Source organism: Dreissena polymorpha, chromosome 1 (genome assembly GCF_020536995.1).
Source record: "Dreissena polymorpha isolate Duluth1 chromosome 1, UMN_Dpol_1.0, whole genome shotgun sequence".
NCBI lineage: Eukaryota > Metazoa > Mollusca > Bivalvia > Myida > Dreissenidae > Dreissena > Dreissena polymorpha.
In genome coordinates, this window is record NC_068355.1 from 55,436,551 (window position 1) to 55,452,507 (window position 15,957).

Here is a 15,957-nt window from a genome sequence, read left to right on the forward strand (position 1 = left end):
AGGAAGCATTACACACTTGAAGAAAGGCCTTTAATTTCAAAGTACTTTCTAAGGGACTACACATGCTGAAAATACGTATCTAAGTGGTAAAGGGTCAAAACACTCACATACGCATTTCAGGCCATGGTATGTTAAGCCTAGCCGATTCGATAAATTATGCAATGATAGAATAGTAACATATTCTCTGTATGAAGTGGGCATTACAACATAAAACAAGCAATACACGAGTTTTACATTCCCAAGTTGGGGGATGATCACAACGAGGAAATCCGGTTCAGTGAAATATGCCATCGAGATTTTTCCGCCAAAGCGTGCTTTATTATTTATGAAATCGTTATATTGTTTGATCATAGAACCACTTTATGAACATATAGTGTATACGTGTAACAAAAATTGTAACAGTTCACGTGACAACTACGTACTCCACATGGCACCAGACACACTTCGGCGTCGTTTTATTACAATAAATATGATAACGTTATATTATTTCAGTATTTTTTCTTTCTCTGCAGCTTGGGACTATAGCGAGAAGAGAGAGAAAAGAAGAGTATACCACTTTTATAAAGATCACATGATGAAACTATTTGAGCCTTGTTTTGGGATAACTGGGCTTAATGCATAAGCGTAAAGTGTTTTCCCAGATTAGCCTGTGCAGTCCGCACAGGCTAATCAGGGACGACACTTTCCACCAAAACTTGATTTTCGATACGAAGGGACTTCCTTGAAACTAAAAATACCAAAAAATCGTAAAGTGTCGTCCCTGATTAGCCTGTCCAGACTGCACAGGCTGATCTCGGACGGCACTTTACACACATGCATTAAGCTCAGTTTTCTCAGAACAAGACCCATATAGTGTATACATGTAACAAAATTGTAACAGTACATGTTACAATTAAGTATTCCACATGGTACCATGGTAATCAGTGCAGTAACTCAGATGTCATTGTTTCGACATTGACTTCATGAAATATGGATAAAATAATAAAATAGACATTTAAGTTTAAGGTAAATTAAACTTCACATAATATAAAATAAGATTGATATTGATAAGATCAACATTACATATGTATAAAAATAGTTTCTAGTGAGCATAAAAGGCGCATGACTGTATATTATGACAAGTAACACTTTCTTGTTGGGTTGTTTGGTATAAATTGTTAAACTTATGTGTTTATCTATGCTTTCTTATTTTATTGTTCTTACTAGTGATCTTTTAATATATTTGGACCGTGCTCTGTGAAAAAGGGGTTTAATGCATGTGCGTAAAGTGTCGTCCCAGATTAGCCTGTGCCGTCCGCATAGGTTAATCAGGGACGACACTCTCCGCTTTTATGATATTTTTCGTTTAAAGAACGTCTCTCCGTGCTCAAAGTGAGCTTCTGTAATCATCCTTTGTCAAGCGTCCAGCATCATTTGGTGTGCGGTATGTGTAATATTTCAGATCGTTACAAATCTAGAGGCCACGTTTGCCATCTAATCTTTATGGAACTTAGTCAGAAAATATTGGACTGTTTGAACATTATATAAAGATAGAATTTTAGTCACGTGTTTGAAACTAGGTCACTATGTCAAATCATCGAAAAATCGTGTAACCATTCTTGAGTCCACAATAGTGGTCTAAAACAGTGTATTCCTAAGGGCATAAGGAATATACTGGAATATACATTCCCAGGGTATGAAACGCAGAGCGTACGTAAGTGTTAATATAGTATTGTTTTGACTGTTACTATCATTTAATATGTATTGTATTTATAATATAAAATTTGACTATACTATTATACAAAGTTTGCATTAATATTTAATTATAATTAGCATTGCACCTATCACTCCAATAATTATAAGAATGCGGTACCATATTACTAGAATCAACCCTGGTATGTTTCCGCGCAAGATGTATGATACGTTGGTGGGATTTACTGCCTCTTTCCCAAAGACCAAGATCTTGTCAGTTATCAGAATGTCCAGTAGATATTTGGACAGCACAGAGAAGACCGGGCCTTTGCATCGCTCCTCGAGGAAAAGGTTTAACACTAGTCCATGGGAGTGCAATGCGGCTCGAAGCCGGCGCCTCTGCAATGAACAGAGGTTGCAGTGTAGCAGAATGTGGGCAGCCGTGAAGGGCTCCCGACAACGGTTCCAGAACGATGACATACTCTCCTGCGCCACCGAGTTACAGTGTGTTTCCAATCCTAAGACGCGTCTTGGCTCTGTCAAGCGTTATGGCTCTGTCAATCGTCTTGGCTCTGTCAATCGTCGTGGCTCTGTCAAGCGTCGTGGCTCTGTCAAACGTCGTGGCTCTGTCAAGCGTCGTGGCTCTGTCAAGCGTCGTGGCTCTGTCAAGCGTCGTGGCTCTGTCAAGCGTCTTGGCTATGTCAAACGTCTTGGCTCTGTCAAGCGCCGTGGCTCTGTCAAGCGTCGTGGCTCTGTCAAGCGTCATAGTTCTGTCAAGCGTCGTTGCTCTGCCAAGCGTCGTGGCTCTGTCAAGCGTCATGGCTATGTCAAACATCGTTTTTATGTCAAGCCTTGGCTCTGTCAAGCGTCCTGGCTTGTCAAGCGTCGTGGCTCTGTCAAGCGTCGTGGCTATTTCAAGCGTCGTAGCTCTGTCAAGCGTCGTGGCTCTGTCAAGCGTCGTAGCTCTATCAATGTTACAGTTTGTTCATGGAAGCATTTTGTCATTTATTTGAGTCGCGTTTTGAGAAAACTGGGCATAATGCATGTGCGTAAAGTGTCGTCCCAGATTAGCCTGTGCAGTCCGCACAGGCTAATCAGGGACGACACTTTCCTCTTTTACGACATTCTTCGTTTAAATGAAGTTTCTTCTTAGCAAAAATCCTATTTAGGCGGAAAGTATCGTCCATGATTAGCCTGTGCGGACTGCACAGGCTAATCTAGGACAACACATGCATTAAGCCCATTTTTTTCAGAACGCGACTCATTTTATGACTAAAGCATTCATGTTCCCATATTGAACCGCGATTGTTTGGAATAATGATTCAAATCGAGCATATTTGTTTTGTAAATATTTCCTTAATTACCATCTCTACGGTATCAGGTTTGGTATGAAAAGCATACGTATTACCTATGTATGTGACACCACATTGCAGTGTTGTCTAAGTACATGCTTAAACAGCATAGCAAGCCTAAAGTTAAATGACTTGTGTATGGACTCAAAATGACCGTTTCACAGATTTTGGCATGTATTGTAGTGTATCATTAAATGCTTTATATTAATTAATGTAAACATTTGATCTAAAAAGCTTCAGTTTAAAATCAAGAAAGAAACAAAAAAGTAACCCTCAACTGGGCTCAAATCACTGACCCCTGACATTAAAGTCTAATGCTTAGACCACTCGGCCATCCGTTCTCATACAATGAATGATGTATTTTATACTTTATATAAGCAATCCTCGTAGTGTCACAAAATAAATATAACGACAACAACAGAACTCCCCAGATTATTCAGTTGTTTCGCGTTGCAACAATTTAAAATTTTCAGGTTTTTAAATCGTCAAAAGATGCATAAAATGTATATATCAGAGCATGGTAAATGCTCAGTATTACTGTTTCCTCACAAAGATCATAACTTAAACGAAAATTTACGAATCTGAAACATTTCTTTTTAATTTTGTCAATTAACCAAAACGTGAAAAGGTCCCTTTAAAATGCATTCTTTAATTACGTTAGTATTAAATAAAATATTGTAGAAATCGCTCCTACTTGACATTGTTTTTCAAATCAAAACAACATACGGACGCATCGCTTTTGAGAAACAATATACATGTATCATAACCCATTTATGCCTAGTGGACTCTCCCATCCTTCTAAATTGAATCAATTTATTTCCAAAATTAGGCATGTCTAGTATATTTATTTCTATATTTAGAATACTTCTTACATAAATTCCATTAAGCAAACAGCGCAGACCCAGATGAGACGCCGCATGATGTGGCGTCTCATATGGGTCTACGCTGTTTGCAAAGGCCTTTTTTCTAGACGTTAGGCATAAATGGGTTAAAGTCATGCGACAGCTTAGGGATGCCTTGTACTTTGATTGTTGTTAAACTTATGATACAGTATTTCCTCGTAAACTAATGATGATCGTGTCGAAACACAAAAAGACATTGACTTTTGCAGTCGTTTCTGTCAAATATTGTTTTATGTTATATATCTGCTTTGCTTCTACCATAGCATGTTGTCTAAATTTCGAACTTTTAAAGACCTTGACATGATAAAGTTGGTAAGGACATTCAATGTAATGTGAATAGGACTTATCTAACTTTATAGGTCATGTATGGTTTTAGAAGGTGGTTTAATAATTCCAAATCACTCTGTTAAAACCCAAATGAAGACCGATGCGGAATATCATGTACTTATTTTTGATCTTATCATGTGTTTTTCAAATACACCGGACTCAGCATGTATTCTTCTACGAGATAAACGAAACTTTTATGAACGTATCTGTTTCAATAATCTACTAGTTTTAAATGGCCCGAACAAACTCTTGCCACGTGGTTGAATAAGGTGAGTGGTTATGACATACGACCCATTGTCGCATGCCGCGGCTCATAGACCATCGCTATTATGACAATATTGCATCATTCAAACCTATAGCGCTTCCCGAAGAAACCTGGGTGTACATGTGATTGGCATCAATATTTTTTGTTGCTTACCGGTATATTTCGTGATGTTCCATTCACAATTCTTTGGTATCTGTAAAATCATTTTAGCCTCGCTCTGGAAAAATCAGACTGAATGCATATGCGTTAAGTGTCGTCTCAGATTAGCCTGTGCAGTCCTCACCGACTTATCAGGGGCGACACTGTTCGCTTTCAGACCTAGTTAAGTCATTTGGTTCAGATTTAGCTTTGATTTCAACCGATTCCTATTTCGGATTCAACGTTGAATGAAAGCCATGTTGTTGTTTTTTTGTCAAACCTTTATGTTACATTTAATCGTAACTGTTTTACACCTGTATTTAGTATTTATTCAGATGAGATCATCTCAAGGTGAAAAAAGAATGCTTAACTGCTTCTTGTTAATTGCTTTTGCTCAATAAACATTTGAAAAAAATGCGTGCCAATTTCGTTGTTGCAGATATCAATCTTGAGAGTAGCGATTGCTTGATTACTTCTTGACATTCGCTTTTTGATCTATATGCAATTCGTATTTGTACTCAAAAAGTGAATGTTGCTGACAACCGCTTTGAAATATTTACATTTATACCGTTTGAAATACAGACATGTCGAGAACATCTTTTTATGAAATTAATATAAATTTAAATAACCAGTTATGAATTTAAATGACATGTTCATGATGCAATATTCTGAACGACATTTAACCATGTGCATCGGGAGTTAGAAAAGGATATGGGTATAAACAATATATACATATATTTATACCATATATTTATACATGTACTCACATTTGTGTTAATAAGACCTTGTAAAACATTGATCTGTCAATACCAAAGAAATCGAAATTAAAAACATCGACCGGTAATTTTAGTTCTTTCAATCGGGAAACTAACAAAGCTAACAATGGGAAAACAATCCTTAATGCATGCTTTTAAAGTATACTCCCAGATAACCATGTGCAGTTACCGCTTTTATGGAATGTTTCGTTTAAAGGAAGTCTCCTATCAACGAAAATCTATTTTATGAGGAAAGTGTCGTCCCTGATAAATCTGTGTGGGCTGCACAGGCTAATCCGGGACGACATTTTAAGCACATGCATTATGCCCCGTATTCACAAAACGCGGCTTATATATTACGTTATAAAGGCAATCAACTAAGCGACAACGGTGCTTACATGTGTTCACATAAAATAAATATTTGTTTGAATAGAACTGAATTTCTTCAACAGATTAACATGACGAAAGAGACTCATTGGTATACAACATCCGTTCAAACTTAATAGTCGATTGGTCGATAACACTTTCGTAGTCTTATAACATGTGGAGCGAACACCATAAACTGATCTTGAAAACAACATTCGCAAAGTGCGCTTTATTGATAGTATAATTATGTTATGCTAGTATGCAATGCGTACACAGAAAAAGAAACGCCGTTAACATTAGAATATATTGTACGATATATGCCGCGAAATTCCAACGTATGTTTAATTTTGAGAGGTAAAGATACGTTCGCATCTCCTGAACGTACTGTTTGAGATTTCATACACGCGAGAGTGAATGACAAGGTCCATCAACAATACAGGTCCAAAAACTACCGTCACTGCAGCGAGCGTTCCCGGATCGTTCACCTGTAAAACAACGATATGAGCCTCGCTCTGGGAAAGCAGGGCTTAAGGCATGTACGTAAAGTGTCGTCCCAGGTTAGCCTGTGCAGTTCGCAGAGACGACACTTTCCGCCTTGACTTGATTTTCTCTAAGAATAGACCTTTTTTAACAAAAAATTCCGTAAAAGCGAAAAGTGTCGTTCCTGATAAGTCTGTGCGGACTGCACAGGCTAATCTGAAATAACTCTTTACGCACATGCATTAAGCCCAGTTTTTGCAGAACGGGGTTTATTTCCATTGATCACGGTTTTCAACAGAATACAAGTCATATCGTGGCGGCCGGTTAACATACACTTTTAATTGGCTAGCTGATGTCCAATTACTTAGTACACATGCTTTTATCAGATCTGTTAACTGGCCTACTTGAATCAGAGGTATGGGGAGAATGGTCGTATACATATGAACACATCACTTGCGAATGTAAATGTTCGTCAAAACATTAAAAAACAAACTGCAATACAGTTTTGAGATGTTCACTGCTTGCTACTACACTTGTACAGTACAGGTGGCATATGACATTATGTTGAGAAAGGTATAAAAACTGACCACAACTTGGTAGATCTCCTTCTTGTGCCCAGTTTTTATTATGGCGTCAATGCAGCCGTTTGTGATGTTGTACAGTTTCACGTTCTTGCCAAAACGTGACGTCACGAGGAGTTCTACAACTGAAGAATGACGTCATAGACAGAGATAAAGTGGACGGAACGGTTTCTAACACGTTCTGACCCAAATCGTTCAGTTAGCAAAATCTTTAAATCATGAATTTGATTTCTTAGTGACGCGGAATAGTAATGACACACCATGACCGGAATATTTAATAACTATGTTGTGAATACTGCCACCTCCACACATGAATTGTAAAATGTAAATAAGATTGTACGTACGCTTCCGTTTGGTCAAGATACACACTCGTGTATCGACTACTCGACCCGGAAACACGATGCTGACGTCCATCTTTTCAAGGTCAAACAAGTAAAACTTATCGTAAATTTCCATGACCACTGATCTGTTGTCTGCTTCGTAAAACCTCGTGTTTGCATTGCAGGCCACCTTCTGTTGAGTATAACGTTTGCAAGTATGACGCACGATATTTTGTTATTTTTGAAAAGTTTACTTAATTGGACTGTTTTGTAATCAAATTAATCATGAACGTATCTTAAGTATCGAATAATTTTCAGGGGGAATGCAACATTTTACAAAAATATGGACGCTTTAAGTGTAGAAAGAATAATTACATAAAAAAAACTCAATAAAAAATATTTGAAAACAAAACTGTAATTAATGGATTATTTATATGAGCCGCGTTTTGGGAGAGACTGGGCTTAACGCATTGCGTGGAGTGTGCAGTCCGCAGAGGCTAATCAGGGACGACAGTTTCCACACTGAAATTTCGTTAAAAAGAGACTTTATTTTAACGAAAGAAATCAACAAACGTGGAAAGTGTCGTTCCTGATGAGCTTGTGCGGACTGCCTGCACAGGCTAATCTGGGACGACAATTTACGCACATGCATTAACCCTACTTTTCACAGAATGGGGCTCATGTAAACGTCATCATTATATGTTGTCGAAATTCATTGAAGCAAATGGGAGCAATACACATACAATTAGCAAAGAGCGAAATAAAAACCGTCGTCTAACAAGTTCTCGGATGGCGCGGTATTCCAGTCTGCCGACATCATACACGCCGACTATGGTGGGCGAGTCCTCTCCCGCACTGCCGGTCACGAACAACGCATCCTGGTGGCCCAGTGGAACACGTCCTGTGGAGACAGACGTTATTGAGGCTACCGGTAATTAAAGAATAATTGTTAGTGTTCCGAATGATATTGCGGTGTATTTTACTTGAAAGCGAAACCATTAATATTTCCTAAAAACAATAATGTGTAACATTAAACATTTAACTAATATAATTGTTATGGTGGTCCGCCGGAATACACTGTTTGTGTAGACAGACTTTATTTAGGCTAATTAAAGAATAATTGTTAGTTTTCTTAATGCATTTGCGGTGTATTTTTACTTTATAGCGAGGCCATTGAAATGTTGTTTTTTTTTCTCTGCGCACACAGTCCCCGTTGTTGTTTTATTGAATAATATGTGTAACCTTTAACTAATATAATTTTTAAGTTATATAATAAGCAAATACGTTTCTCTGAAATCTTTCTTTACAACAAAAATAAATATAAATAAGCTGTATGTTATTAAAGTCGCGAATCAAGAGGACTAAAAACATGCGCTAAAAATAACAACTTGAACTTAATAAAATATAATAAATGACGTTAAAATTGAAACGAAACCGGAAACGAAACAGCCCTAAAATAAGTAAAATATAGTTATATATGAGCCGCACTCTGCGAAAATGGAGTTTAATGCATGTGCGAAAAGTGTCGTCCCAGATCGGATTGTAAATCTGCACAGGCTAATTACGGACGACACTTTTCGCTTTAATAGAAATTTTCGTTTAAAGGAAGTCTCTTCTAAAGTAAAATCCAGTCTAAGCGACAAGTGTCGTTCCTGGTTCGCCTGTGTGGACTGCAAGACCTAATCTGGGTTGACACGTATATGCTGATTGCATGACCTAATCTGGGGTGACACGTATGTGCTGACTGCATGACCTAATCTGGGTTGACACGTAACGCTGACTGCATGACCTTATCTGGGGTGACACGTAACGCTGACTGCATGACCTAATCTGGGGTGACACGTATGTGCTGACTGCATGACCTAATCTGGGGTGACACGTATGTGCTGACTGCATGGCCTAATCTGGGGTGACACGTATGTGCTGACTGCATGGCCTAATCTGGGGTGACACGTATGTGCTGACTGCATGACCTTATCTGGGTTAACACGTAACGCAAATGCATTAATCCCCGTTTTACCAAAATATTTTCTTATATTTTTTATATTTTATATATTTTTTTACAATCGTTACCACCGTTACCATGTCAACGGTGCGCGCGCCTTTCAGATAATTTGTGTGTTCCAGACGATCTTCCTCCTGTCGCGAAGAGCGGTGCACGATGCCATGAAAATATGCCACATCTTGTAATCGCAATCGTTGATACAGGCCGAACCATGAGTAGTTGAATAAATATCATTTTTGTTCTTAACCAAAGTCATAGTATTTATTTATATATATGTGTATATATATATTTTATGTATGTATGTATGTATTTATGTATTATTTTGTATTTATTAATTTAATAAATGTTATATGTTTATTTTTAAACGAAGAACTGGAATGTTTTACGTAACTTGTGTTTGTAAGCCTTCTGAATCGTTATTGCATGTAAAGATTTTACATGGATAAAGATTTGTGTGAAACCCCGAACAAAGGAAGAATTACTTGCAGTGTGGCAGTGTTATGAAATTCGAGGGATCCGTAGCTTATACAGAGATAAATCTGCCGTCGACAGAGAAGTTTATACTGCGGATGCAGAGACTATCGTCGGCTAAAAGAAAGAAAGTTATACAAATTAGCCTCGCTCTGGGAAAACTGGCTTTATGACTGTGCGTTAAGTATCGTCCTTATTCGGCTGTGCAGTCCGGACACGCTGATCAGGGACAACACTTCCGCCTAAATTGGATTTTCTTTAAAGGAAAAATACCATAAAGCGGAATATGTCGTCTTTAATTAGTCTGTTCAGACTGCACAGGCTTATCTGGGACCACACTTTACGTACAAGCAAGACGACTTCACAGTCTTATCTGGGACCACACTTTACGTACTAGCAAGAGGACTGCACAGTCTTATCTGGGACTACACTTTACGTACTAGCAAGAGGACTGCACAGTCTTATCTGGGACCACACTTTACGTACTAGCAAGACGACTGCACAGTCTTATCTGGGACTACACTTTACGTACTAGCAAGAGGACTGCACAGTCTTATCTGGGACCACACTTTACGTACTAGCAAGAGGACTGCACAGTCTTATCTGGGACCACACTTAACACACAAGCAAGAGGACTGCACAGTCTTATCTGGCACCACACTTTACGTACTAGCAAGAGGACTGCACAGTCTTATCTGGGACCACACTTTACGTACTAGCAAGAGGACTGCACAGTCTTATCTGGGACTACACTTTACGTACTAGCAAGAGGACTGCACAGTCTTATCTGGGACTACACTTTACGTACTAGCAAGAGGACTGCACAGTCTTATCTGGGACCACACTTTACGTGCTAGCAAGAGGACTGCACAGTCTTATCTGGGACCACACTTTACGTACTAGCAAGAGGACTGCACAGTCTTATCTGGGACCACACTTTACGTACTAGCAAGAGGACTGCACAGTCTTATCTGGCACCACACTTTACGTACAAGCAAGAGGACTGCAAAGTCTTATCTGGGACCACACTTTACGTACTAGCAAGAGGACTGCACAGTCTTATCTGGGACCACACTTTACGTACAAGCAAGAGGACTGCAAAGTCTTATCTGGGACCACACTTTACGTACTAGCAAGAGGACTGCACAGTCTTATCTGGGACCACACTTTACGTACTAGCAAGAGGACTGCACAGTCTTATCTGGGACCACACTTTACGTACTAGCAAGAGGACTGCACAGTCTTATCTGGCACCACACTTTACGTACAAGCAAGAGGACTGCAAAGTCTTATCTGGGACCACACTTTACGTACTAGCAAGAGGACTGCACAGTCTTATCTGGGACCACACTTTACGTACAAGCAAGAGGACTGCAAAGTCTTATCTGGGACCACACTTTACGTACTAGCAAGAGGACTGCACAGTCTTATCTGGCACCACACTTTACGTACAAGCAGAAGAATCGTTTTCCCATAACGAGTCTCTAATACATTCTTCATCTTAGCAAATACTTGTATACATATATAGTCTGAGCGGTCTGCACACGCTTAACTGGGACTACCCTTTACGCACTAGCAAGAGGACTGCATAGTCGTATCTGGCACCACACTTTACGTACTAGCAAGAGGACTTCACAGTCTTATCTGGCACCACACTTTACGCACAAGCAGAAGAATCGTTTGTCCTGCAAACAGGAATGCGCTTATGACGGTTATATAATCTTTTTTATTAAAACCATATAACATCGGAAACTTTTGGCAGTTTAATTGATTTCATTTCATAGCAAGACCAACGTTATAATGTCTTTTGAGATGGTTCTAAGAGCGCACCCCGAGTGGGGATTTAACAAGGGATAGTCCGGTCGCAAACGAACAAACTATCGACTGCATCATTGCAACCGAATAAGAGTTGAATGCAACTGCAGCGTGCAAACTACCAATTCTTTGCAATGACCTGTATTCGTGATATGTTTGTATGTTTTAGTTGGGGTTTTTGTTATAAAAAAGTAAATAATAATAATAATTTCATGCCTGTTAAGTTTTATGGAGTTTAATTGGTACTTTTAAATGTGGAAGATACATTTTAAATATGCATTTTACATTTTAAGTATACATTTTCTTTGAGAGGTGAAATGACGTTGTGTTTATGAATTTACAGCGAATCAGAACTGATTGTTGATAAAATTATCCGACATTCGTTATTTTATTTCATATTATTTATTCGTTCCGAAAATTCGTCAGTAACCACCAACACCGTTGAATAACAATAGGGAGTTTGAAAAGAAACTCGTGACAGGTTCTATCCAAGTATATAGATAAAGTCATTTTCGGCTTGGCCTAATTATTGTGTTGATGTTCTGTTTGTTTGCAAAAATATGTTAATTGATGATTTATGATAAGAACACATTTTAATATTTCAAAGACTAGCAAAATACTAATAAACATGCATACATACACAATCAAAAATATATATTTCAATATAGAGTTTTTTATTGGTAATGCTCGCCTGTTTGCAGACCTTTTACTTTTATTACGTTGCCAAATTTCACGCCGATCCACTCATCACCATGACAAAACGCGACCTTTCTAGACTGACCTTTACCCGTCACATTGCGTAGCAACCGTGGGGGTCGACCTTGATGTTCCAGATTTTGATCTCCTCCAACGACCCGCAGACTAAAGAAGGTCAAGCGTTAATAATCTCTCTATATGAGACCATCTTGTTTAGCGTTTCACGTTTGTTTACAGTTTAGAACCAATTTATTTTGGTTTCGTTTCTGTAGATGACTGTGAATTATTTCATTTTTCATCACACCATTAAACGGTAAATACGGACCTCTCGCGTGCAATATTTGTTTCATCGTTATGGAAATATGTGGCCTCGATTACGCTTATATATGTTGATAAAGAAGTTCAAAACTGTAATAAAATATACACTCTTACAATTATACATGTCGAAAATTGCGAAACTAAAAACGTTAATTCAGTTTCGTAACCCCCCCCCCCCCCCCACAAAAAGCAACTCTTTTATAAAGTTAAGCCATAACGTATAATGCACCTGTGATTACGTAATTTCCACATGACGTAATCGTCATCATGTCAATTTCGGACGCGTGCACGTGGATGCTGTGTAGCAGTTGAACCCCGGGACGCTCCAGGATGTTGACATCGGGCTCGAACCACACTTTTGAGCTATATTCACGAAAGCGCTCTTGAACTCGGCTGTTGTCTGAAACAAAACACTGCATTGAGCCGCGTCATGCGAATATGGGTCGTATGCCGATTGCGCACTCTGGTCAGGAGTTACTTTGTCCTCTTTAAAGTCATGCGATATTTCGTGAGGTCAATAGCAGACATGATAGCTCCTGATCCGACTGAATGAATGCGCAGGATGGTCTGGGGCTTCGCTGACCACATACGGCAAAAGAACAGTGTTCGCATGAAGCGGCTTAATTCATACAGAACTTTTAAGAAAACATTTCTCGGTGATTTTCCTTGTTAAAAGTCTGTATACATATAACGTATTATAACATCAAACAGCATATTTTGATTATTTTTGGTGAAAAAGAGTGTTCCACTTGTATGCGCGGGGTTTCTTAAGTAATAACGATATTTGAATAGCAGATCTCTTATTCAATTATCTATTATTCAAGTGCTACCGGAGATGTACAAAAATGATTTTGTATTCTTGTTTTACCTTAATGTATGTTTATAAATATGCGTCTAGTTCTGGGAAAACTGGGCTTAACGCATGTAAGTAAACTGTCGTCCCAGATTAGCCAGAACAGGCAGCAACTTTCCGCTTATATGGAATTTTTCGTTAAAAAGAAGTCTCTTCTAAACGCAAATCCAGTTTCGGCGAAAAGTGTCGTCATTGATTAGAATGTGTGGACTGCACAGGGTTATCTGGGACAACAGTTTGCGCACATGCATTAAGACCAGTTTTCTTGAAACGAGGCTCATATCAGTCCTATTTCAAACCTCGTTGTCCTCCAGGCGCCCTAGTAGCTGAGGCATGAACTGAACCGGATCCATTTGAAGCCCCTTCCGGGAGAGCAAAAGCGCCTCCAGAATGCACGTGATCAGGGGTTTCCCCGGGAATGCCGCTTTGGCCGCCGTGAAGTCGTCTAAAAGCGCCCTGGGAGAGCCGCGAGAAACATGCGTGAATTACATACTTTTAAGACGCGTTTGGCTCATGTTCCAGTGTTACTACAAGAGACAGTATTTTTGTTTATTTTGACAGTAAAAACATGTACCATTATTTATCTTCATATGTTTTTAACGAAAAGCTAAAAATGTTACCGAGCAAAGTTTACTTACTTATTTGTTAAAAGCTATATATAATGTTCAAATAAAAAAACTCAAACAATCTAAATTAAAGTGAGACTGCACGATTTTTATATGTGTTAAATTGATAAAAATATGTTAGAATAACACGAAATAGACAAGAAAAATTATACATTGAAGACGAATTTCATAAAATGCAGCATAGACAAATTAGCGCCCCGAGCCGAATGTGACGAAGATATTTCGTACATATTTTCCTACAATAACCGAAGCATTCGTCTTTTTATTAGATTAAATTTGATGTAAATTAATAAATATTTGATGTAAATTAATAAATATTTGACAAAATCGTGCAGTCCCACTTTAACGTGTATTTAAACAGGTAAAAAAGTCATTTTATCAGTCTACAATTACATCAGGTAACTAAGTCCGCATACACTAGTTACAGTGGTAACAATGACAGTAAACGACAACTAAAACCAAAGGTAGAGGGTTAGGTCGTAACAATTTAAGTGAGTAATTATAACATACGATGTAACATTTCTTAACCATAAAGCTTACTCAACAGGAAGTGCATGTAACTTAGCAACGCAGAAGTGCACGTTGGCGAGACACTCCTTCTTGAGAAGGTCAACGTGAGCCGCGTGCAAGCGGTGATAGGGGAGATTGTTGAGAGCCCGATTGTTGTAGCCATCCTCTCCGAAGCGAAAGGGCTGTGACGTCCCATAGCGGTCCTCTTGTATTACCGCCCCTTCAGCGTTCGTATACGGCCTTTTCTTCCTGGAATAAAACACTTTAAAGCTTATTTTAGAATCATTCTCGGAAAACTGGTCTTTATGCATGTGCGTGAAGTGTCCTCCAGATTAGCCTCTGCAGTCAGCAACCGTCATAGACTCCACCTCCACAATGCTACAAGTAGCATATCAACTCAGATGCACTGCATACATGCCTAGGAACAAGGATAAACCTGTTAAGTGCCAACTTCTGCTGCCAACAAAGCACAAGCTTTACGTGTCAGGACGCGGAACTATCCATACAAACTGCACGGGGAATTGCATGACGGCAAGGGTTTGAGTGACCACAAACCTGATTATGACAGTATTTAACACCTTAAGCATCATACATATGCTTATTTGCTTGTGTACATGATAATAATTTAGTATTATTACCTGTTTTGCCATCAACAACCCTTATCCAGTGGCCCTCGGCTTAGTCGCAGACATTCCTCTACCTGAAAAAGTCAAAATTCCCAATAAAAAATAGATAAAAAATGGCAAAAAACATGCTTTTAAGTATTTTTAGTGTATTTCTATGAATAATATGAAGTAATAAACCTTGTTATGTTCATGATTGTACTAAAAATGAAGGCTGCCTCAATAAAGTGTCTGCTGCACTGTCCAAACTGTAAAAATGTCCGCCATTCCATGTCGGTGAAATGGGGCTCTGTTTGAATGTTCATGCTTTATGCACAAGCTATTGTTGCGTTACTGGATCACGGAGTCCCTGGCGTTGAATTCTGACTTCATGTAGCACACTAACGCTACACGGTCAACCAATATGCCTTTGAATTCAAGTCGGAAAGCAATTTAGCCCTTATTTGGGTATATCAGGGAGGGGGGGTCAACTTGAAAAACAACTATTCCAGGTCAAATTATCTGAATTCATGCATTTAAGGCACTTATTTTCTTCTCTTTTGTTAAGAAATGACCAAAAATCAGCTTTCCCAGTCATATTTTGCACTTGCAGATGATATTTCATTTTACCTAAAGCTAGTTTAGGTTACAATATACCAAAAGATTTCCTACACAAATTCAATGTAAAAGCAATAACTTCAACAAAAAATAAAGTCAAACTTTTGCGCATAGAGACCCCCATAACCATACCTTTTCTTAAAGAGCATTCCAAGCCGCAATGATTAAGACAATAAAAAAGGGGGGGGGGGGGTCATGCGTTATGCCAGAAAGAACTCGATGCGAATCAGCGGTCACTGTTTTACAGCCATCAATTTACCGGGTTCGTACCAGTGGATGAGGGTTT

At 38.7% G+C, this 15,957-nt stretch overlaps 2 protein-coding genes across 2 annotated transcripts; both read right to left on the minus strand.

The window, feature by feature from the left end:
• Nucleotides 1-488: 488 nt before the first annotated feature.
• Nucleotides 489-8,081, minus strand: LOC127875317 (uncharacterized). The gene is made up of 5 exons (XM_052420328.1): nt 7,937-8,081; nt 7,182-7,350; nt 6,844-6,962; nt 1,853-2,070; nt 489-519 (listed from the first exon to the last, which is right to left on the minus strand). The coding sequence occupies exons 2-5, from the start codon at nt 7,291-7,293 to the stop codon at nt 489-491; spliced, it is 480 nt and encodes a 159-aa protein (XP_052276288.1). The 5' UTR covers nt 7,294-7,350; nt 7,937-8,081.
• Nucleotides 8,082-13,578: 5,497 nt separating this feature from the next.
• Nucleotides 13,579-14,762, minus strand: LOC127875357 (NACHT domain- and WD repeat-containing protein 1-like). The gene is made up of 2 exons (XM_052420420.1): nt 14,482-14,762; nt 13,579-13,771 (listed from the first exon to the last, which is right to left on the minus strand). The coding sequence occupies exons 1-2, from the start codon at nt 14,760-14,762 to the stop codon at nt 13,609-13,611; spliced, it is 444 nt and encodes a 147-aa protein (XP_052276380.1). The 3' UTR covers nt 13,579-13,608.
• Nucleotides 14,763-15,957: the final 1,195 nt, after the last annotated feature.

Coding starts and splice junctions, on each gene's coding strand:
- LOC127875317 (XM_052420328.1), bottom strand. CDS start 7,293: ATGGAAATTTACGATAAGTTTTACTTGTTTGACCTTGAAAAGATGGAC. Junction 2,071..6,843: donor AGGAGATCTACCAAGTTGTG/GTCAGTTTTTAT, acceptor TGTTCATTGCAG/AGGCGCCGGCTTCGAGCCGC. Junction 520..1,852: donor GGGTTGATTCTAGTAATATG/GTACCGCATTCT, acceptor TTCTCGCTATAG/TCCCAAGCTGCAGAGAAAGA.
- LOC127875357 (XM_052420420.1), bottom strand. CDS start 14,762: ATGCATAAAGACCAGTTTTCCGAGAATGATTCTAAAATAAGCTTTAAA. Junction 13,772..14,481: donor TTACATGCACTTCCTGTTGA/GTAAGCTTTATG, acceptor CGGCTCTCCCAG/GGCGCTTTTAGACGACTTCA.